This window comes from Nanorana parkeri, unplaced genomic scaffold (genome assembly GCF_000935625.1).
Source record: "Nanorana parkeri isolate BGI_ZX_2015 unplaced genomic scaffold, ASM93562v1 scaffold270, whole genome shotgun sequence".
NCBI lineage: Eukaryota > Metazoa > Chordata > Amphibia > Anura > Dicroglossidae > Nanorana > Nanorana parkeri.
In genome coordinates this window covers 1,453,952-1,478,052 of record NW_017306538.1, presented here as the reverse complement: position 1 = coordinate 1,478,052, position 24,101 = coordinate 1,453,952, and the positions used below count along the sequence as shown (strand labels likewise).

The window sequence follows — 24,101 nt, the reverse complement described above, 5'->3', positions numbered from 1 at the left end:
AGATGAAACAAGGAAGTAGCAGAGTGATCTTCCTGTCTGTACAGAGTGACAGAGATTTGTAAATCACAAAGCTTACTTAAACAAGTTACAAGTCCTTTAGCAAATAAAACAGTAAGCATACACCGATCAGCCATAGTATATTCCTTGTACTTACCATTATTGTTCCACCTGTCTGAGTCCTCAGTGGTTTCAAAACTCTTCTTTGAACCAGGAAGTTGGGCAGGAGGACAAGAGGTGGGATTTCTGTTATTGTAGCAACCACAAATGACCACTGGCAGTAAAAGAGTTATAAGCACATTTAAAATGATACATTTAGTTCTCCTAGACGCAGTTTTTAATGATACTATATTATATACATACTATAGTATATTACATTCTACCTGGCATTACTGAGTAAGATAAATTAAAACTTTAACCATTTTTTTTGTGTCTAGGATTGTGTAGGAAAGTATTTTAAAGTCAGGGTTTTATTGCTGGGGGCGGAGACTACTTGTAATGATTGGCAGCTTCCGCCGACATCAATATGGAAAGAGCCCAATCGTTTCATGGATGAACCTTTTCCCATTGTAGGTAGTCCTGCCCTTGTCTTTCGCTCTCACGGGTCTGAACCCGCAGTGGAAGGTGACGGGGAAAAAAAAGGAGGATACGGCAGCATAATGGAGACTACCAAGATCAAAGGGTATATGGATTTCTTTGACATGATATAAAAAAGGATGAATAATAAATGTCAACACGGGCCTAGGCAACTGAGTTGAGTAAAGTTGTGTTTTTGGTTTACATACAACTAAAACTGATCAAACCTTACTAACAATGTAGTAATGCAAATCATGTCTTGAATGGTATATAAATATAATAATAAAAACAAGACAAAAATATCAAGAGAAGTCTGCATGCATATACTCAAGTACATGCAGATACTCTATATCATTGGTAGCCAAACTCCGGCCCTCCAGCTGTGGTGGAAGTACAAATACCATGAGGCATTGCAAGATTCTCACAGCCACAGACATGACTCCCGGAGAGAGATGCATCATGGAATTTATAGTTTCACCCCAGCTGGAGGGCCGGAGTTTGGCTGCCCCTGCTCTATGTAGTTACCTTAGAAACCATATAGGACATATGTACAACTATACCTTTAGCTTATTTAAGTAGCGTCTTGTATGTACAACTAGTAAGTCTTCTTCTGTTGCCTCCCTAGCAGTCACAAGAGTGTCATTTGTGATTAACTTTTCTTCTGAAAAGGAGAAATAAACATATCACTCAGTACACAAAGAAACAGTACAAATGTTTAAAATATTTGTTCTGTAGATCAGTTACATACTTCTTATCCTTTTATACATTAAAGCAAACCTGGGGCGATACATAAAAATGTATGTATTATTTGTAATTTTGGGACAGCCATATACATACACAGGCTCTACTTCCTGCTTTACAGTGCTACCCAGTGGCTGTGCTTTACTACCCCTTCTCACAGTGCAAGTGTGTAAGTACGCTGACAGTGAAAACACTTTCCTCCTTGTGTGGCTATAATAGAATCACAACAGCTGATCTGAGGCTACATCATCAGTTCCACATGAAAAAAAAATCACTTTTGTAGAGGAGACATGCACAAAGTCTCTTTTGCCAAAAAAACCTTCTCCACGGCTCCTGATAATTTTTTTTTTCTTCTGCTTATACTGCATGATGCAAGCACATGATATCCTGGCTTTATTTTTTGCATGCTGAGAATAGAACTACTGCGGCCATACACAGGAGTAACATCATCAGTGGCCATGCAATGGCCAAAGAAGATTGTAACGGACCTGCTAGAGTTGTCAGCAGCCAGGATGGAGCGGTGAGAGGATCCTTGACATGTCATCATTGGAGGACAGCACAGTAGAAGGTATGTGTGGCATAATGTATATATACAGTATGTTGTGGATAGTCTCCAATTAAGGCGAGAGCTCACCTCCAACAATGAGAGTTTAGTTCCACTTTGGAGAGGCAGAGTCATTGTGGTGAGCCCCTGAGAGCTCTGTTTACTGGCTATTCAACAATCTCTGTACATATATAGTTACGTTTTCCATGGATTATTTTAGAAACAAATTACCTCTGAGAAAGTTTATTACTTTGCCCCATTTCCCAGAATCAAATGGATGAAGTTTTTCAAGGCCAATAAATGTAATGTTGTAGTCGCTGGAATAAACAATTGGCCAACAAGTTGCAGGGAAGTCTTGATACAGCTGAGTGTCATGAGGCCTACAAGACAGAATGGCAAAGAGTTTTCACAAATGTAGATAAATGGACACGCCTGGCTTAAAGTGTATTTCCACTTTTGCAGCCAAATTGGCATAACACCTGCCTTACATTTGTTACATGTTCCCGTTTACACAGCATAGCTTAAAAAATAAAAAATAACTGTTTACATTTTATTTGCTTTTTTACTTGCTGAAAAAAAATATTATTTATCTTTTTCCTCCTATGTAATATATAGAAGGGGACTGGGGGGTAATATTTGCCATAACTAACCTTGTCTTTATTGTGCTAGCAGATCTACATTTTCACTTTTAAAAAGATTTGCAAGACTATCTGTCCAAAGGATTTAAAGGAGAACTGTGAGGTGAGTGAAAATCACATCCTCATAGTTTGAACCGAACTGACACACGTCGGCTCAATAGACCGTTGCTCGCTCACTTCTCGATCATCTCCCTGCAGAGAGCGATGACTGTCAGTCACGGCTCCCAGCAGGGATTCCCTGTCCGATCCTCCAGCGCTGACTGGCAGAACGGACGGGGAAGGGCACAGCTGGCTCTGCCTCTAGATAGGCAGAAACAGCTGTCATTCACGCAGCTGGGTGGATGTCAACAGCATTGTTGGGATCCGTCCCGACTGCGGCGGTCTCAGTATACCGCGAGCTGTAGCTCGTGATATACTGAGCTTTGGGTCACGGGATGTCAGGAAACCAGGGGTGTCACCTCCCCACATCCTGTGGTGTGATTTCCTAGCTCCCTGTACATGTGCCTTGCTTTGTTGCCTGACCCCCTTTATCTGGACCTCCTGTTGCCGATCTTGGACTGCCTTTCGCCCCTGAACCTTTGCTGCCTGCCTCGACTCAGATTGGACTTGACTTCTCTTTGGATTAACCCTTTTGTACCTCTGCCTTCGGACGCTTCAGGCCATTTCCTGCCAGTGAGTTCCACTTCGTTCTTCTGCCAAACCATTGGCACTCCTGACACGGGAGGACGCTAATATATGTCCTCCTGTGACCCTTAAGAGAACTATGGGGAAAACCACCTTTTTCCTGATGTGTTAGCTTTGTAAATTGAACCTTATGTCTGAGTGCTGGCAGTAAAGGTGAGATGGATATGTGGTCAAGTACAGGTGGTTCTAAGACATTATAAAAGTTGTAACAATGATACAAAACTGGAAAAATTTGGACAAATACTTTAGATTTTTGGTCATGTTAGTAGTACTAATCTCCGGTATTGATTTTATTAAGCCATGAGAAAGCCAAAGAGGTAATTCCTCTACTCCTTATGCAGGTGTAGGGTGGTTCTAAATAAACTCTGCTACTTCTCTGAAATTTCTAGCTACAGATTTCCCAGCGTAATGAGGGATTCAGCGCTGTGTTTCTGGACTAAAACAAAGAATGAAATCATGGATGTAGTAAGTATTAGGCCTGGTGGACTCAGTTGAGAGGCTTTCCTGTCTCAGGTTTTTGTTGGACTTGGCCTTAAATACCACTCTATGCAAGTCAGTTTTTTAGGTTTACTAGCCCTACAAACATTTTACATATAAAAATAAATATCAAATATCGAATATAGATAGATATCAAATATTTTTTCAGGGAGCTAAAATAACTCTAAAGGTTTACACTGTAACTACAGTAACTCCCCATTATCCGGCATTTATACAACCGGCAGTCTCAAGCAACTGGCAAAAAAAATCGAGGATATAATATGTTATTGATTTTTTTTTTTTGATGTTGCTTGATAAAAATGGGGAAACTACAAAATTTTGCTAGCAACTAAATTTATTTCGTTGTTAATTCAATTTTTGTGTTTACATTTTGCTGCTGGCCAGTGGCTAGATTCCACCTTCGGCAGCAGAACATAAACAAGGGGTTTCAATAGCCAGCCTGATTGTTGGCTATTTCAAATTGCAATAGCAGGTTGGCTATTGTACCGGCCCACTGCGCAGAGGAGCGGACCTGAGAGAGAACTTTCTCTCTCAGGTCCGCTCCCCTACTCAGTGGGTGGGTGCAATAGTCAGTCTGCTAATGGCAATTGAAATAGCTAATAGCAGGCTGGCAGCTAAAACCCTGCCCACAAAGCAGAGGAGCGGACCTGAGGGAAAACTTTCTCTCTCAGATCCGCTCCTCTGCTAAGTGGGCGGGGTTTCAACTGTCAGCCTGCTATTGGCTATTTCAAAATGCAATCGCCAAAAACCTTGCCCAACAAACAAAGGAGAGGACCTGAGAGAAAGAGAGGCTTCAATAGCCAGCCTGCTATTGGCTACTGCAATTTGAAATAGACAATAGCAGGCTGGCTATTGCTCCCACCTGCTGACATTCACCTGTCGGCTGTGGAAGCTAGCCGACAGGTAAATAGTGCTGCGGGAGGAAAGAGGGGGCGCCGCGCTGTGGTTGTTCGAGAGTTACTATTAAAGGAGAACTATGGGGTCAGTGCTTTTCCCCATAGTTCTTCCTAGGGTCATGGGAGGACACATACTAGCGTCCTCCCGTGACCCAAAGCTCAGCATACTGCGAGCTGCTGCTCGCGGTATACTGAGACCGCCGCAGCCGGGACGGATCCCAACATTACTGTCTGGATCCACCCAGCTGCAGGAATGACTCTGGCTGGCCTATCTAGAGGCAGAGCCAGCTGTGCCCGCCGACACTACACCACTCTCCATCCGGAACATTTGCTGCTGTGATTTATCTCCCCAGCAGTGCTGGGGGACACTTCTGGGGGAAATATCTTCTGAATAATCTCTCACCCAGAATCTATTCTCATGGAGCTGGGGAGCTGCTGTTACACCTGGACCACCTAAACAGCAAGTACTTTCCATAACTATTGAGACGCTCTTATTAGTTCATGTTGCATGACTAGAAATTGCATCTACCATTCAATATAATTGTGACATGTCATATTTACTCTGCAAGCCTGATTCATCTCCCTGCGTGTTACACTTGGTATTCATAGATCCAATAATAGAGTGTGTTGTGGAAAGTGCCGCTGTACTACAAACTCATCTGCAATTACTCTCTAGGGGAGTGTAACACGTGCTGTGTAATCTGGAGTTCATTTATACTGCTGTATAACACTCGCTCAACTTCATTGCTGTCATAGACTACAGTTTGATGTACATGAATTACAAGACCATAATGCCACGAAATTACACCATGTGAATTAAGCTGTACTTAACGTTGTGCTACAGTCACCTCTGGACTGCATATCTCTCTATATATACCAATAGGTGGGTTTCCCCAGGGTTATTCTTTTCTCAATTTGATTCAAGTTAAAATACAATTGCGTCAAGGGTTGTTTTACTGTTCAAAGCCCGTTTCGTGTTACTGTATAACTGGTGACAAATTGTTGAGTGCGTTTGTCGTTTGTTTTGCTTGACCGATTTGGTGCAGCAACGCATGGGGTTTCTCAGCTGCCATTGGGATGTGCGGGATCCCTTGTGTGTTCCTGTGCCTTGAAGGAGGTTGGGCTTCCTCCTGACAACCCTGCACCCAATTTTAAATCTTCTGCCCCCATGTGCTCCAAGATGGAGACTCTCATAGTTTAGAGTTAGGACCGCACTATAAGAGGTGCCTTGGCGCGGCAGTGCGGCTTTCACATCCTCTGCAGAAGACGTGTATCCAAACCTCTGTTATTATCCTTAGTGGTGAGACAAGTTGTTTTACATGCTGGTTTGTGAGTGTGCCATGATGCCTTTCTACTGTTTTACTGTTCAAAGCCCGTTTCGTGTTACTGTATAACTGGTGACAAATTGTTGAGTGCGTTTGTCGTTTGTTTTGCTTAAGGGTTGCACTGAGTCGCCTGCATGAGGTAATGCAACAATAGACTGTGCATGACTCAATGTTGTAAAATTCCCCACGGTGTATGATGTTCCACAGTTCATGCGATCGCTCTCGTTTACTATAGAGCGTATGTTGTGGAACTGTACCTGAATCACCATTATTCCATGAAATAGCATAACAGAATTGTTTGATTCATATTGTAATACACTGGCCAGCCCTAACCTCTGCAGTTGAGATCCTCATCAGAGAAGAGAACCTCGCTAAAACGTTGGTGTCACACAACCCTCCAGTGTCCACCCAAAACTAAAATGTACCTTTTAGGCGGACACAACAGATATGGTTTGAAGCAGACTTAAAAGAGAACTATGGGGTGAGTGTTTTTCCTCATATACTAACCTCCTCCCGTGAACCAAAGCTTAGAATATCGCGGGCTATTGCGTGAATGACAGCTGGCTCTGCCTATCTATAGGCAGAGCCAGCTGTGCCCGCCCTCTCCCCTGTTTGTTCCTCCACTAAACGCTAGCGGATCGGAGAGGGGAAGGGGGAATCCCTGCGGGGATTGGCGCCATGTTTCTGCTCACTTCCCGATCGATAGAGCTGACCTGTGAAGAGCTTCTTTATCACGGGTCGGCTCTAACTATGACGATGAGTGGAACTCACTCACCTCATAGTTCTCCTTTAAAGTGATTGTCTCCTGAGCCTTTCCACAACATAGCCCAAACCTCAACACAGTGTGTAAAAAAAAAAATAATTCTTGTGAGCTTCCAATCAGGTCCTCCGTGGGAACCAATAATTTTATAACTATATTAATACAGTAAGAATTTCTTGCATGATGGGCTTTAGTTTTGGCTATGTTGTGGAGCCACTCATTGGACAATATATGTTGGAAGGAAGAAGGAGCATGGGAAACTGTCAGTTCAGAAAACCTATGGAGGATGTTAGAGGCTACTTCAAAATATGCATGATCAAGTGATTACTATGATCATGCATGTTCTGGAGATATCGAATGATCATTGTGCCTTGGAATTGGAAGATTATACAATATACAGAGGAAACCCATAGAACAGTAACGTTGTGGAGGCTTTTTTTACAATTTTTTTGCATTTTATCATGATTTGTTTTTATGTGGTAGCACTGAGGCTGGGTTCACACCTGGGCATTTTTTCAGCGCTAATCGAAGCGCTGAAAAACGCTCAGCAAGTGAAATCCCATAATTTCCTATGGCCATGGTTCCCACCTGGGCGTATTTCAGCACGTTGAAACGCGGTGAAAAACGCCCTATGCCTAAATAAGTACAGGCGCTTCTTTTGGGGCGTATTTCCATGCATATCCGTTAGGATACAGCCAGATAGCTCTCGTAAACGTGCATTTGATGTGCGTTTTGTGGACCGCAAATTGTGGTAAAAACACGTGGCCCGAAACGTGTGTCATATGCGCATATTACGCCCAGGTGTGAACCCAGTCTAAATCTTTTTTGTTGTTGTTTGTTTTGAATAAAGTGGAGAGGGATTAGAACACCTGTCAGCTGTGTATTGCTGTTTGTGTCCCCGCTAGGGAGATTCATACTCTCTATTTGTCCTGGTGGCTGATATTACTGATAGTCAAAGTAAATCCCAAATTTTGGGTTGTCACCAGAACAGGAAAATAAATCATCCAATTTGGACTCTAGTTCTGGTGACCTTGCTGACCATCAGGGATTTCCCTCTCTTTGGAGGGATCTCCTCTCCCTTCCTGTTGTGGCTATCGAACAGGAAGTGAAGGGAAATCTCCACAGTGAGGCACAAATGGCAAAATAAAGCTGACAGGGGTTCCAAACTCTGTCCAAAACAAAAAAAAAACAAAAAAGAAAGTTTTGGCTTCAGTTCTACTTTAATCTGCTCTCCTCTCTGTACTCACTGCCCATAATCTTGAATCTCCTTCCTTCTCTCGATACAAACTAAATTTCCTTTCCTTTCTGTATGGTGACCGGCAGCCTTATCACCCCCCCTTCTCTGTATGCACTAATCAGCACTCCGAACCCCACTTTCTTTCTGTATATACACTAACCAGAATACCCTTATCCATGCTCTCCTTCTAAGACCTGGTTCACACCTGGCCGTTTTCAGTTTCGTGCGTTTTTGCGCAATTTGTTTAGTGTTTTTTGCTTTTCAAAATGCGTGTTTCTCCCAGCATAGAGATGTCTATGGGACCAAAACCGCGCAGCATCCACCTGAAAATAGCTCCCATATCTAAACTAAGGTGTGAACAGTCACTCTTTGATTTGCATAGAAATGTGTTTTGCGCGTTTTGGCTTGACTCTATGCTGACCAGTGGCCTGAATCCTCTCCCCTTCTCTCTATACAATGGCCATAAGCCTGTATCCTCTCTTTTTCTCATTGTATACTAATCAGCAGTCTGAATCTCCTCTCCTTTTCTCTATACATTGAACGGCGTCCTCTCTCTTCTCTATTCACCAATCAGCAGTCTAAATCTCCTCTCCTCCTCTCTATACACTGACCAGAAGCCTGAATTCCCTCTCTATTCACCATTCAGCAATCTAAATCTCCCTTTTTCCTCCCTTTACACTGACCGAAGGTCTCTATCCCCTCTCTTGTCTATACACTGATCAGCAGACTACTGTAAATCCCTAGTGTACTGACCAGAAACCTGTATCCCTACTCCTCTCTATACAGTGACCAAGGGCATGAAGGTCCTCCCCTTTCCAACCACTGATCAGCAATCTGTATCCCCTTTCTATGCTTTTTACACAATCGGTGTACGCTCTTGTTCTGTCTGTTTACTGACCTACAGCTGAAATGCTTCTGGTACTCTCTATAAAGGGCAGGCTGCACTCATGCTGCTTGTGTGTTTAAACAATACGTGCCCTCCTCTACATGTATTGTCAAACTGTCTGCAGCCCTCTTTTTCTCCTGTACACAATACATTGCCCCCTGTGGTTACTCACATGTTTTCTTCCGCAGGGCCGGGTCACTTCTCAGGAAGCCAGAATGACAGATGACGTCAGGCAAAGGAGGTCCTCGTGCACTTGTCACCGTGACATCATAGGAAACAGCCACAGTGTCGAACAGAGAGCATGCGAATGACAACGAATGAAAAGATCATTGCCAGCAAACTTCCCTCTTTCTGAATCACTTAATTGCTATGAGAAGAATAGGAATGTGAAAGAGTAAAGTGTTATACAGAGTTACATACAGTATAGACAATAGCAGCAAAGTGGAAATACAGGCAATACTTTTAGCTGGCTGGACAAATCATCAGTTACCTTGTCTAGAAGGGACAAAGAGGAAGGCTGTGTGTCAGGGGAGTTTCTTCAGGTAGAAACAAGAATGACAACAATAAAAGGAAACCAGGAAATAACAAGGCTGTACACCATAACTGCCTTTGTACAAGTGCAGTCCCCTGTGTCATTTATTATTCCCACAGTGATCCTTTAGTCTTAGCAGGACTTCAGACCAAAGCAGAAACCTTAGTAACAGCTATGTAAAGGTAGATCATTACCTGTGTCTGTATTTTGCTTGGAATGTTAGACTGTTATAACAAAATGACTTTGCACTGCATGGTCTTGAACCTGTAACAGGTTTATAACATCTGCATCAGACCAGAGGGTACTGTTGTGGGATCTTGCATAGGGATTGCAACAAATGTAGATTGCTACATTGCAAAAACTGCTACAGCTAAAACTACAAAGAAACACCACTGTATAAAACTTAACATAATGTTACTTTATTGGTGATTGCTATTATGACTAGAATTCTCCTTTTTTCTTTGCGTTATTGCTCTGTATATTCCCTCTCTCTATATTTTTCTATATATTTTTTTACCAGTGTCATACAGTAAGTTATCAGAAATCAGTTATCACCACTACTACGAGTGCCTTTTTTTGCGACACGCGACTCACGGCTTTTTAGTCACGTGTTCACTTCCACGGGCGGAATCGTGGTGGGAAACCGCGATATCCGCTCGGCATGACTGGGGTGCCGATCGGATCACACTTTGTCGACTCCTGACCCTGCGGCAATCGTGCACAAAACCGTGCGGATTGCCGCGTGGTCAGGAGTCGCCTAGGTGTGAACCTAGCCTCAGTGATCGCCCACTGTAAATAACTGGAAATAGTATGAGTTGCTATGTAACAGTTATGAATGAATTGGAAGTGATCTACACATCACTTTCTGTTCATTCATGATTGTGTACATGGTAACTCATACTATATGCATAAGTTATGAATCAGTTATTGGACAGGAACACTCAGTACAGTATAGAGCAGGGGTCTCAAACCTCTATTTTCTGTTTCGGTCTAAAAATTTCATTTGCACCTCTATTATTTACCTGTAAAAGCCTCCCTTGTAGACATCCAAAAGCCCCAAGACTTTTGCTGGGTGCTGCCATCTTGAATGTGAATTCAGCAGCCCCAGCAGACTCAGAGCTGTCAACCAATTGACACTCCATAGTACCCCCTTCGCTCCTCCTCCAATTGCTTTATAAAAGGTTAAGGAAAAAGATAAGGGTCAGGGGAGAGCTGGGCCAGCACAGACACTAATTAGACACTCCCAGAAGAGGAGAGGGCTATGACATGGAAAAAGGGAGGGGGAGGGGCTATCTTAGAGAATTGACTCCTGAAGTGGTCAAATTGGTGTGGTGTGATTTGGCAAGTTCAAAGGCGCATTGAATAAAATACCGTTTATGGAAAGAAAAAAACCAATACAAGTAAACATTTGAAACATTCGATTTTTTTTGTGCTTTTACCTGCAGTTTTTACGTTGGTGACGAGGTCTAAAAAAAATTCTTAAGAAACAAAACCTGTGTACACATACAGGAAATAATGTACAGTACTATACCGTGGTTGTAAAAGGTGCTGATTCTAGAGCTGTTCTTCATTCTGACTTCACTACCCTGGGGCATATTCATAAAATATTCACCAGCACTTAAGTCGGTGAATATATTCAGCAGGACATGCACCAAATGCCTAATGAACGACAGCCAACAAACGTTCACCAAATGTCACTTGTACTGTACGCTGAGCTCTGACAGCGAGCATCAGTATCACAAATGTTGCATGCAGTGCAGCCGACTTACAAATGCTAAACAAAAGAAAACTGGAGCAACAGTGGAGTAGATATCATTCACTACAAGCAAATCCAAGTTCATCTTTCTCTATGGCAAACAATCTGACTGAATGCTATAAGAAACATTTGCATCAGCTTACTCCACTTAATATATATTATTATATTATACACTATTTATATTGCGCCAAATGTTTGTGCAGAGCTTTACAATATATAAGGAAGACATTACAGTAGAAATCAAGAAAGGATGGTAAGGAGGGCCCTGCCCCTGAGAGCTCACAGTCTAAAGGATAAATGATTCACTTTCTCACAGACAAACTCAGTGTGCTTGTCTGACATTGAGGAATCACAATAAAAATACAAAACAAATATACACTGAGTGACCAGATTATTATGACCACCCCATCAGTACTTCGTTGGGCCACGAGATGACTCCACGAGATGACTTTGTTGGGCCGCCTCGTGACTCCACGAGATGATGAAAGGTGATGCGAGGAATCTGACACTGCACTGTTGCCCTTCTGTTGTCTTGTACCAGTCTTGCCACTCTCCGTTCTGCCCTAACATTGACTAGTCGCTGACGGCCACAATTCGTACGCTCAGACCCAGATTTTCGGCTGACAGTCCAGTCTTTAAACACTTTAACAACAGCTGCTCTTGAACATGTAACGAATTCTGCTGTTTTGCTGATACTCGCTCCATGGCTCCGAGCGCCAACAATCATCCCACGTTCAGAGGCTGTTAAATCGCGTTGTTTACCCGTATCTTCAGAAACAAATCACTTCTACTGTCGTGGTAAACAACCTGCTTCCCTATTTATAATGGTCTGGCCCTCTAGCAACTTCAGCACGAAATTATAGCTAATTTGCCTACAAACGTCAGGTGGTCATAATAAACTGACAACTCAGTGTATATTATTAGTTAAAAAGATGTCCATCTTCCAATCTAACTCCAACCAACTCTCCCTTTTAGTTTTTGGAGAGACTGATGAAAAGTTGGAACCTCTGTCAGGTTTTTATTGATGTCTGGGTCTCTGTTAGGAAGATATTCATAAATCCTGTAGCATTCCTTATTGGAAATCCCAAGACAGTGGGAAGATTTCACTGTCACTGGGATAGTAAGTGATATGAATCTCCCCAAGTAGAACGCATCAGTACAAACCAGGGATTCTACCCCCTCCCCAATTTGCTGCATGTGTCTCACTTCTTTCTAGGTGATCATCATCATTAAATCTCACAGATTTTCTGACCCCTCCTAATCAGAAATAAATAAAGTGTAGGCTGGGGTTCTGCCGAGACTGAGGTCTTTGGTATTAAGTCTCATTTAAAGAAGAATGCCAGGGAAATTTAAAAAACAAACAAACAAAAAAACGTTGGCAAACACCAACAAACTTACCTGTGTCAACGCCACTCGCTGCCGGCAATATGGATTATAAGTATATGAATCAGCAATAGCCGTTAGAGACAGCATTCTGACATTTGGAGAACTACATAAATGTCACTATAAGTCGATTGTTTTATATTGAACTATGGGATTTTTTATAATTCAAATAAATATTTATTTAGTACATATATCTGAGTCCTTTCTAAACACACTCCATCACAATAGCAATATTGTAAATGATTCTTTGTAACTCGCTGCCGGCAACAGAAGTCCTGGTTCTCGAATGCTGTGAAGAAGGAAGTGTGGGTGGGCGCATGCGCAGTCCAGATCGTGTAATGGTTACAGCCCAGCCACTGGCCACCAATGCAGGGGAGGTTATTGTTATAGGCAGTCATTGATCACTAATGTTGGGGGGTTGTGGTCACAGCCAGCCACTGACCATCGATGATTGGAGTTTACTGTTATAGCCAGCCACTGGCCACCAATGCTGGGGGGGGTTACTGTTATAGGCAGCCACTGGCCACCAATGATTGGAGGTTTATTGTTTTAGCCAGCGACTGACCACCAACCCTGGGGGGTGGGGGTGTATTATTGTTATACCCTGCCACTGACAGGGGGGTGGGGAAGGGGGTTATTGTTACAGCCAGCCACTGACCACCAATGCCGGGATGCTGGGGGGTTATTGTTATAGCCTGCCACTGACACATAGTTACATAGTTACATAGTATTTGAGGTTGAATAAAGACATTAGTCCATCAAGTCCAACCTATTAGCTCAATGCCCAATGCTGGGGGGGGGGGGGGGGGGTATTTTTGATTATATTAATCCAGCCACTGACACCCAATGCGGGGGGTTATTGTTACAGCCAGCCACTGACACCCAATGCTGGAGGGTGGGTGGGGGGTCATTGTTACAGCCAGCCACTGACTACCAGTGCTGGGGGTTTCACCATATTATCGATGACCACCAACACATGGGGGATCAATGCGGGGATTATGTTACTCCCACACTACAACTCATACATTGTGAGGTGGCATCCACTTTATTCACCACCCCTCCAGGTATTCCATGGCGGCGTGCATATTTTTCTTCTTGATTCCTTCAAGGCCTCCCTCCTATGATGAAATGTTGGGAACTATGTAGGAGAAAGTGTCTCTGAGCTCCCACAGGCTGGGGAGGATGAATATACCAATATCTCTGTATAGAACTGTACTTACAGCAGCTGCAGTCCTCGCTCTACCAGCCAATCCTGCTCCCGCCCCCAGTGAGCGTGCGTCATGTTTCATTTCAGGATTATTACTGAAGATTATTTTGATGTATGACAAGGACGGGGTGTGTACCTTTTCTTAGCACCGACATGGCGATAAGGTTGCGGGACCCTCATTTTTTGCATGTGCCGGAAATACTAAGAAAACTGATCCATGGCGTGCGTGGATTTGCTGCGGGACTTTCTAATAGGGCCATAACCTCATACAATGTCAAAAATGCTTTACTGAATCATCCCATAGTGGTCCCTTCACCCTTCCTGTCCCCACACACATTATACACATGAGGGGTGCATGTGTTCATTCTGCCGTGTGTATTCACCAACATGTACACATTATACACATGAGGGGTACAGGTCTTCAGGCTGCTCTGTATATTCACCAACATGCACACATTACACACATGAGGGGTGAATGTCTTCAGGCTGCTCTGTATCTACATGAACACATTACACACATGAGGGAACATGTCTACAGCCTGCTCTGTGCATTATTTAACATGCACACAGAAAAGGGGGGTGCATGTCGTCAGCCTGAATTGTGTACTCTCTAACATGCACACATGAGGGGTTAATATCTTCATGCTCCTCTGTGTATTCTCTAACATGCACACAATGCATGTCTTCAGCCTGCATTCTGTATTCAGTAACATGCTGCACCACTACAAACATAAGGGGTGAATGTCTTCAGGCTGCTCTGTGCATTCTCTAACATGCACACACTAGGAGTGAATGTCTTCAGGCTGCTCTGTTTATTCAGTAACATGCACATATTACACACATGAAGAGTACATGTGTCCAGCCTGCTCTGTGTTCTCTAACATGCTGCACACATTACACATGAGAGGACATGTCTCCAGCCTGCATTGTGTATTAACCAACAAGCACACATTACACATGAGGGGACATGTCTCCAGCCTGCATTGTGTATTAACCAACAAGCACACATTACACATGAGGGGACGTGTCTTCAGAATGCATTGTGTAGTCACCATCATGCACACATTTCTCTAACATGCACACATTACACATGAGGGGACATGTCTTCAGCCTGCATTGTGTAGTCACCATCATGCACACATTTCTCTAACATGCACACATTACACATGAGGGGACATGTCTTGAACCTGCATTGTGTATTCACCAACATGCACACAAGCCCTGCAGCGATAGCGGACTGTGAGCAGCCCTGGTGTGTGCACAGCATCCCCTCCCTCTCTTTACGGCGCTTCCTCTCAGATAGCGGTGTAGAGGAGGAGGCGGGGGAGCCGTTGTGAGTAATGAAACACATGGCGGGAGCGGAGGACCGGCCCGCACCTGATCAATGAGCCCCTGTGCACGTGTCTCCCGCTTGTTACATTGTGTCCAGTGTGTGCGGACAGAAGAGTGCGTGGAGGAACACCAGAGACCAGAGGACTACATCGCCATATACCTCAGGGGCCACAATGGGGATCTCACCTGGACAGGTGGTGCTAGTTGTTGTCCTGACAGGGCTGCACCTCGCATGCTGCTCTAAGCTCAACGTCCCAAAACTGCTCCTGCCATATACCCGAGGAACCCGGATCAACTACACCCTGGAGGTGACTGAGGGCTGCTACAAATGGTGAGACTTCTCGTGCCTGTGTGTGACCGAGACTGCAACTGATACCCCCAGTGAGGTCATCAGAGCCAGTATAGGGGCTCATTCACATCCGTCACTTTTTTTGTGTGGATCTGAACGCAGCAGTATTGTATATTATGAGCCCATGCGTATAGCTGCATTACTAAACTGTGCTGTATTCAGCTATGTAGAAAATTCTGCGTCCGCAGTCAGTATTTTTGCATAATGTACACATGTATGCGTGTACATGGCGGGTTTGCAAAACTGAGCTGGATAAGGATTTTTTTTTACAGACTGCATCAGCTGCCTCTCTAGAGCCAGGGCCAGCTGTGCCTGCCTACCCCCTGCCTGATTGACAGCGGCCTCTCTAGAGCCAGGGCCAGCTGTGCCCCCCCACTCCCTGCCTGATTGACAGCTGTCTCTGCCTCTCTAGAGCCAGGGCCAGCTGTGCCCACCCCCTCCCCTGTCTGTCCCTCCAATGTGCATTGTCTGCCCCGCTCACTGCAGGGAGAAAACCGTGATATAGCCGTTCATAATCGATCAGCTCGTGGTATAGAGCCGGCCTGTGACAGCTAAAGTATCACACGCCGGCTCTAAGTATTGGGAAGAGTACATTTTATTCTCCTGAAACTTCTCCTTTAACCCCTACATGAACAAAGTCTTTTTTTCCCCCGTTTTTTGCACCCATGTTATAATCCACATTTTAGGCCTGAAAATTCACAAACTTCAAACCCCCAAACATTATATATTTTCTGAAAGCCAAGATCCTGTAGAATAAAATGTCGGCATTTGTAAATTTGTATGTTGCACGATATTAGCGCAACTTATTATCAAACCCAAAAATTTAGTGAAAAATGCACTTAAGTTAAATTTAGTGCCCCAAAACATAAAATATCTATTTTTGTAATAAAATCTAAAAGATGAGGTTACAATAAGTGCTTAGATGCCCAACATGCCCAGGTTAAAAATTGTGTGCGTCTCTGAAACGGCGACAACATTCAGTACCCCAAAAAATCTGTAGACAACTCCTTAAAAGCCCCCACAGGTCATCAGTTTTGAGATACACATAAATATTGGCTCTAGAACTATTGCTCTCGCCCTGGCATGTGCGGCAATACCCAACGTGTATATCGCAATCGTCGTTTTCACCGATCTCCCCAGCTTCCAAGAGACACCCAAGAAGCCAGTCCCGGGCCCGTAGGAGGGGCAGCGGAGCCCGGGAAACACTAGGGGGGCATTTACCTGCCTGGGAAGCGATCTGGCGACAGCTGAGTCGCCAGAGTCGCTTCTATTGTAAAGCCGACAGTCGGCTTTACAAATGTAAACAGTCCCGGCGGCTAGTCTGTTTAAACAGGCTTGGTGCCAGTGACGTACTGTGGACGTCACTGGCCACTAAGGGGTTAATGGGGTCAATCGGTGATTGTCACTAGCACACCGCAGGAATGTGTTCCAAGAATGTCTTTTTATTGACGCATATTGTCACAGCAAAAGCAACATTTCGGGGCCATGCAGGGTCCCCTTCATCAGGCTTAGTACGATGAGGGGGACCCTGTGTGGGCCCGAAATGCTATTTTCGCTGTGACAATATACGTTACTAAAAATACGTTTGTTGGGACAGATTCCTGCGGTGTGCTGGTGACATCTTGTTTCTCTTCTGATTTGTGCGCCGCCATCCACAGTCATTTCAGCACTCATTTTACAAGTGGCATTCTGGTAAGGAGTGCGACAGGACATGTACCCACTTTCACCTTGGGGAGAGTTACTCTTCTTGTTTCGTCTTTGGGAGAGGAAGTGAGGGGAAATATTTTAAGATGGACCTTGTGACTAAAATGCAAGGTCTGCTTTTTCAGTCGTCGTCCCCAACTACCCCCCACCCCCACCCCAGAATAAACAGTAATAATAAACAGTAACATTTTACAAAAAGACTGTAGAGGGCAGAAAAGAGCTAAATATATTTGCTTTGCCCCCGGCGCCTAGGCGATGTCACATCATACTCCCTCCAGCAAGATCTGTGTAATGTAAAATGTGCCAAATCTAGCAAGGCAGACGCTCATAGCAGTGGCTTGAATGAGGTTCTCATCATAAGGGTGATGTCTCCCTCTGCACACAGAAGCCAGATGAAAAGTCAATATAATGAACGGAATTTATAAAAACTGGAGCACTTGCCCATGGCAACCAATCAGCTTTTCTCTTTAGTCCAGTAAAGCTTTGAAAATGAAATGGAGAAGCTGATTGGTTGCCATGGGCAGCTGCTCCAGTTTGCATGAATTCCCCCCAATATCTTTATTTCCACCTCACAGGTGTTTTTTGTTTTCCGGTGATTATTCTGGCACTTAAAAAGTGGTCCTTAAATGGGGACTTGGTGACAAGGTAGGATTTCCCCATACCTTGGGGAGATTTGCTTTCACTGTCTGTTATGTCTTTGAGACAGGAAGTGAGGTTATATTTCCCCACTGCATCTAATGATTTCCAATGGATCTAATCACACTTTGCGTTTAGATGCTGTTATCTGCTGTCAGTTTATCTGCGTTTTTAAATAATAGAAGTCAGGTGCATCTAGGAATCGATTTGAATTTCTAAACACAACAAAACGCATTTAAACAGTTTTGATGCTATAAAAATCCAATAAAAAGAATTTACAAAAAAAAACCATGTTTTGATGATAGCATCTAAATGCATATGTATATAAACGCAGCTAAATGCATGTAAACACATGCCGTTTTAAAGCGCCTAGAAGCATAAACACAGCATCTAGTCTGACAGATTTTCCTCTGCATTCAAGTGGCAAGTGTGAATGAAGCCTTAGTTGTCACTGGAATAAGTGTGCGCTTTGCAAGATTTCCTCTCAGTTTCTTTTCTGGTGTCAACTGTAACATTTTGTATTTCCTGTTGCTTTCTGTCACTATGACAATGGTTACCACGCCAGATAGAGAGTAGAACAGAGGAAGGCAACCTGGGCACTCCAGCCCCTGCAAAACTCTGACAGCCACAGCTGGACTGATTTACAGTTAGAAGAATGATACATTTTAAAAATGCGTGATGTACAAGGAATCATTTACAACAGGCGGCCACATTGTATTGTGACCGTACTGGAGAATTCCCAGGCTGGAACAAGTGGATGTTTTATTTTGTTGTTTGTTGCCAGTTATGTATTGAAGTCGGTGTTGTCAAGAATTTATGGAAAAGCTTCACAAAGGAAGCGTCTCTGAAGTTCAGACTGAACGCTGGGTAGGGAGTGGTGGAGTTTAATTGTATTTACTGGAGGGCTTTTGTGTCCAGCTACTACAATGGGCAGGTTTCTTATGAACAAGACTTAAACACTTCTCTATTCATTCGGATGTATTGGCAAATAAGTCACTATTTGATTTAAAGTGAAAACTCAGGATTTAAAGGAGAACTATGGAGTTAAGGCTTTTCCCCATAGTTCTCCTTAGGGTGATGGGAGGACACAAACTAGCGTCCTCCCGTCACCCTAAGCTCAGTATACCGCGAGCTACAGCTCGCGGTATACTGAAACGCTGAAGCTGATCCCGAGGATTATGTCTGCATCCACCCAGCTGCGTGACAGTGACAGCTGGCTCTGCCTATCTAGAGGCAGAGCCAGCTGTACCCGCCCCCTCCCTCGTCCGTTCCGCCAGTCAGCGCTCCAGACGCTCCCCTGTCACGGCATTGTGTTCGCTCACTTCCCGATCTACTGAGCCGACCTGTGACAGTCTCATTGTCACAGGTCAGCTAGAACTATGAGGTGAGTGAAAAGCATTCACATCATAGTTCTCCTTTAAACCTTAAAATTGCGTTCAAGTACCGTAACTGTTAAAGGAGAATTATGAGGCGAGTGAAAATCACTCATCCTCATAGTTCTAGCTGACCTGTGACAATGAAACTGTCACAGGTCGGCTCAACAGATCGGGAAGTGAGCAAAACACATACCGTCGCTCGCTCACTTCTCGATCCTGTCCCTGCAGAGAGCAGTGACTGTTACTCACGGCTCCCTGCAGGGATTCCCCCCTCTCCTGTCCGATCCTCCAGCGTTGACTGGCAGAACGGACGCGGAGGGGGCGGGTACCGCTGGCTCTGCCTCTAGATAGGCAGAGCCAGCTGTCACTCACGCAGCTGGGCGGTTCCAGCCAGTATTGTCGGGATCCGTCCCGGCTGCGGCGTCTCAGTATACCGCAAACTGTAGCTCGCGGTACACTGAGCTTTGGGTGATGGGAGGACGCTAGTTTATGTCCTCCCGTGACCCTGAGGAGAACTAAGGGGAAAAGCCCTGACCCCATAGTTCTCCTTTAACAAATATGTATCTTATTTGTGTATCACTCAGCTGTAGATCCTCAAATTGTCTCTGAATTGGCGCTGGCACTGTCCTTTCTTCTGGAGGGGGGCTACTTTGTTCCCCATGGTCCCTGTGTGTGTTATAAAGTAGCCACCGCTCCAAGCTTTCTCCTGTGATGGACTACAATATCTCAGAGATGGTTTGAGACTCTACAGCCGAGTGATACACAAATAAGATACATTTTGTTAATAGAGCACTTTAATGGATTGTAAGGTTTAACTCCTGGGTTTAGTGTCACTTTAAACAAAAATCTTATTTATAATTCTACAGGCTTTGTAGTTTTTTAGTTGTTAAAGGACACCTGTCATAATAGAAACACAGCGGCTACGATTGCTAACCTCTCCTCCGGAATATGCTAGATACCTGGCTGTTATACCAGCTTTAATACTTGGAATCAGTGGTCTGCAACAAGAGATCAGAACCATGGACTTGATCAGCAAACTTGTTCTGGGTTAGTCAGTTAATAAGTACTAAGGGCTGGTTACACCAGCGCATCCTGGGAAAGGCAGAAAGTCTCCTGCACTATTTTATGCAACATGCTTTTTCTGTTGCGTTTGTGCACACGGAAACTTGCACGACTTGCCGGCCGCGTTTGGGGTGCCATTAGAAATGAAAGGCTGCCGTTCTCATAATGTGCAGGTGTAAACCAGGCTTAAAACCAACTTGTTAGCATGACAGCCAAGCATCTAGCATTGTCAAAAGTAGGCCAACACTAGACACCACTGTAATTCAGTCATGACTTGAAACGGAAATGTAACAACCTTGACTCATAACAAAAATGAAAAGTGAGAAACTGATGACACCTTTTAGGCCTAGGTTGGGATCAAGCATGAGGTTCCATGCCTGCATTGCCTTCACACAGATTTGTTACCACAATGATTTGACATGTCTGCTTTGTAGAGGGTCTCCATCACAGAACATTTATCACCACAGACAATAAGTGTAAATACAGCGTAGGTTATATTCATTGTGTCATGCAGTTTTGTAGTTCCAACATACATTTTCTTTTATTTAAATATTCCTACAAAAAAGTAGATTCTGATTAAAGTAATCTCAAACGTGTGAAGCTTTTCTTTGATGCTTGGTGACTAATTGTATAGACTAATATTACATAATGTCTTCTCTTCAGACTTGTTACACTGTGCCAGCTGCTCTCTGCCAAAGGATTAATCCTAAGTAGTTAATGTTTTTATTGGAGAGGTAGCTCATAGCCTGTCTTTGTTATTCATGAAATTAAGGCCCTGTTCACACCAAGCGCGTTCCAGGAGCAGAGCAGTTACAGACCGGAGCAAAACTGCATCCAATGTATTCCAATGCAGGTCCAGAGCAGTTAAAAAAACTGCAGTAGGCCCTATTTTACCTGCTGTGGAACGCATTTAAACGCATCAAAAAGGCATGCAAACGCCATGGAACGCACCGAAAGCCCATTTTAAACTAAAAAAAATATATATATTTTTTTTAACCAAAAACTGCCCGAACGCATCAAAAACGCGGCACAACTCAGAAACTCATGCAGATCTGGTCTGCATTTGGTGGGAAAAAGGCCTAAAAGTAAATTGCATTAGTGTTAGCAGTGGCCAGGCAGCACCGGCCTGTGATTCCTGATGAATAGTGTTTTTCTCCACCAAGAACAACATTATTATCAGTACATCCTAATGGCATATAAATGTTATATACTTCTGTTTTTCAATAAAGTTATTATACACGTAACCATGATCTAATTGGGTTCGGTTGATGTTTAAGGTTTAAAGAAATGTTGCATGCCATGTTTGTTCATTCCATATGAAGACTGTATATAGTTCTGCAACGTGATTGTACTGTAGGCCGGATTCCCATATGCGGTCATGTAGACACTTGGCAGGTAACGGGGCTAATTGGGCTCAGTATACATGCGTATGGTCAAGGAGGGGAAAAGGGGGACAGTGGAGTGCGGGACATTTGTCCAAATATTATTGACAACGTCATAGCCAGGCTGCAGCCCCTATTCATATTGCCGAGAATACTTTGAAAATGGGCACAACTCCACCCCAACAATAAAGGGGTTGCTGTCCTATATCTAAAACCTGTGTGTTTGTAGCCTTAGGGTGCCTATAGATATTAAAGAAAAATTGGTTAAAGCGATTTTGTCATGTTTGTTCTGCCACCGAGCAAAGATTTTTGGAAAATGTCTGTCTCAGTTGCCGATGACTGACCGATATTGGACAAAAATTTGTGACGACAGTTGCAAGTATTATTGTCTGCTTGACCACCTTGCGAACAGTCATCCAGTGTCGTCTGATGTGTGAATGGGTACATTCACTTTTTTTTTTTCATATTCATTTGTCCACATCTGAGTTACCAGAAGGGAAAGGAATCAAGAAGTATGAAACCCTCCATTAACAAAGTACCACTCTATTGAAATACATTTACCATATTCAATAAATTTTTTTTTTTTTTGGAAGCATACTGTTACATAGTTACATAGTATTTGAGGTTGAATAAAGACATTAGTCCATCAAGTCCAACCTATTAGGATCTCATTCTAGGAGTACCTGTACCCCTGTATATTACGGTCCCTTAAGAAATCGTCCAAAAGTTTCTTGAACAATTCCACATTATTTGCTGAAATCACCGCCTGTGGCAGTGAGTTCCAGACCCTAACCGATCTGCCCTCCGCTGGACTTTTTCCAACTCAAGGACATCTTTTCTTAGTACTGGTGACCAGAACTGGACCGCATACTCCAGATGAGGTCGAACCAATGATCTATAAAGTGGCAAAATTATAGACTTGTCCCTGCAATACATCCCCTTTTTAATACAGGACAAGACCCTGCTAGCTTTGTTTACAGCAGCCTGGCACTGCAAGCTACCGTTCAGTTTGTGGTCTACAATGACCCCCAAATCCTTCTCCATTTCTGACTCCCCTAGCGGCATTCCCATAATTGTATAACCCATTTGTTTATTTTTAATTCCAAAGTGCATTACTTTGCATTTATCGACATTAAACCTCATCTGCCACATTAATGCCCACTCCCCTATTTTATCCAGGTCCTCCTGTAATGTCTAGTTTGCATTTTTTGTTACATTCTTTGTAGTTAAGGAACGCCAATGCCGTCCCCTCCGTCTTATATTTTATAAATGTCGCTCTCTTGTGCTTGACGTGTTGTTTTACAGTTTTATTAAACCATATTGGTTTAGTCTTTGATCTTTTATTTTTGCTCCCTAAAGGTATACACTTTGAAGTAGCAGTATGTACTGTGTTTTATAGCAGTATGTACTGTGTTTTGTAGCAGTATGTACTGTGTTTTATAGCAGTATGTACTGTGTTTTGTAGCAGTATGTACTGTGTTTTTGCAGTATGTTACTGCATTTAAATGTTTAAAGTAGGGCTGGTAATGATTACAATTTTTTTAAATCGATTAATTTTGATTAATTATAACGCACATACAGATCCAACTACATTGGCCTATACACATACAGCACAGCAATGAAGTAATAAAATGAACTAGGATCACACTAATCCAGCACGTTAATAATCTCACGTGCCCCACTCAATATGGCCGCCGCTTGAGTGGGGCAACTCAGAATAATAATGTGCTGGATTAGTGTGATCCTAGTTCATTTTAGTACTTTATTGCTGTGCTGTATGTGTATAGGCCAATGCCTTGGCTGGCGCTCGTGCAGAAAGTTTAAAAAAAAAATTAATCGATCATCTTCTTCTTTCCAGTAGTTTTCAGGAGTCCCGCCAGCGTTGGTGCCGATCTCTGATCCAGCGCTGACTGCTGTGTCTTCCTGTCCCACTGAGTCTGTGCAGTGCACGCTGCCATGCTGCCTGCATTGACTTACCCTGTGTCTCTCTTTCTCCCGGCCAAAGATCTCTACTGCGCATGCGCCCGCCCCATCATCCTCTGGGGCCTCCTGAGAATTATTCATATCTTCGGACGGGAGTGAATGGCAGAGACGCAGGTATGTTTTAACCTTTTTTGGTGACTTTAAAAAAATTTTTTTTGCATATATCTACTGCTTGCTAGCAGTAGATATATACACAAAAGGCTTTAATGATACTTTAATGTATCTTTCATAAATTGAACACCACTCTTTTCCTGGTGCATTTCTTTTCTCCAACGTCAGGCTGGGGAGCACACACGCACTCTCTCCCCGATGGTCTGAAGGGCAGGACATATGTCCCATGAGCCTTTGTGTGCTTATTGTAATGCACATGCACGCTCAAATTTCAGGGACTTTCTACTGGTCCCTCCACCCTCCTGGCCATAGTCGGTCACTTGATTCCCACAGAAACGTGAGAAACTCGTTCGATTGCCCCCATTCGCCCAATTCATTGTGTTTTATAATGAACCTTATTGCCCATAAATGTAGATATCATCATACAATCAGAAATGGCATGAGTCAAGTCAAAGTTAGATAGGTGGATCACACTTCTTTTTAAGCTGCAGCTTCCCTGTGGCCCC

General features: G+C 43.6%; 2 protein-coding genes across 2 annotated transcripts in view; one reads left to right on the top strand and one right to left on the bottom strand.

Moving 5' to 3' along the window:
* The window catches only part of HDAC11 (histone deacetylase 11), a 29,884-nt gene extending 20,812 nt beyond the window's left edge, over window positions 1-9,072 (bottom strand). Inside the window, exons 1-4 of the mRNA XM_018557177.1 lie at window positions 8,955-9,072; window positions 2,090-2,238; window positions 1,134-1,234; window positions 155-271 (exon numbers count right to left, since the gene is read on the bottom strand). Coding sequence (XP_018412679.1) covers window positions 155-271; window positions 1,134-1,234; window positions 2,090-2,238; window positions 8,955-8,956 — 369 coding nt within the window. The 5' untranslated portion in view covers window positions 8,957-9,072. The remainder of the gene's footprint in view (window positions 1-154; window positions 272-1,133; window positions 1,235-2,089; window positions 2,239-8,954) is intronic.
* Window positions 9,073-15,156: 6,084 nt separating this feature from the next.
* The window catches only part of NUP210 (nucleoporin 210), a 74,292-nt gene continuing 65,347 nt past the window's right edge, over window positions 15,157-24,101 (top strand). The window contains exon 1 of the mRNA XM_018557173.1: window positions 15,157-15,323. Within this exon, the coding sequence (XP_018412675.1) occupies window positions 15,166-15,323 (158 nt within the window). The 5' untranslated portion in view covers window positions 15,157-15,165. The remainder of the gene's footprint in view (window positions 15,324-24,101) is intronic.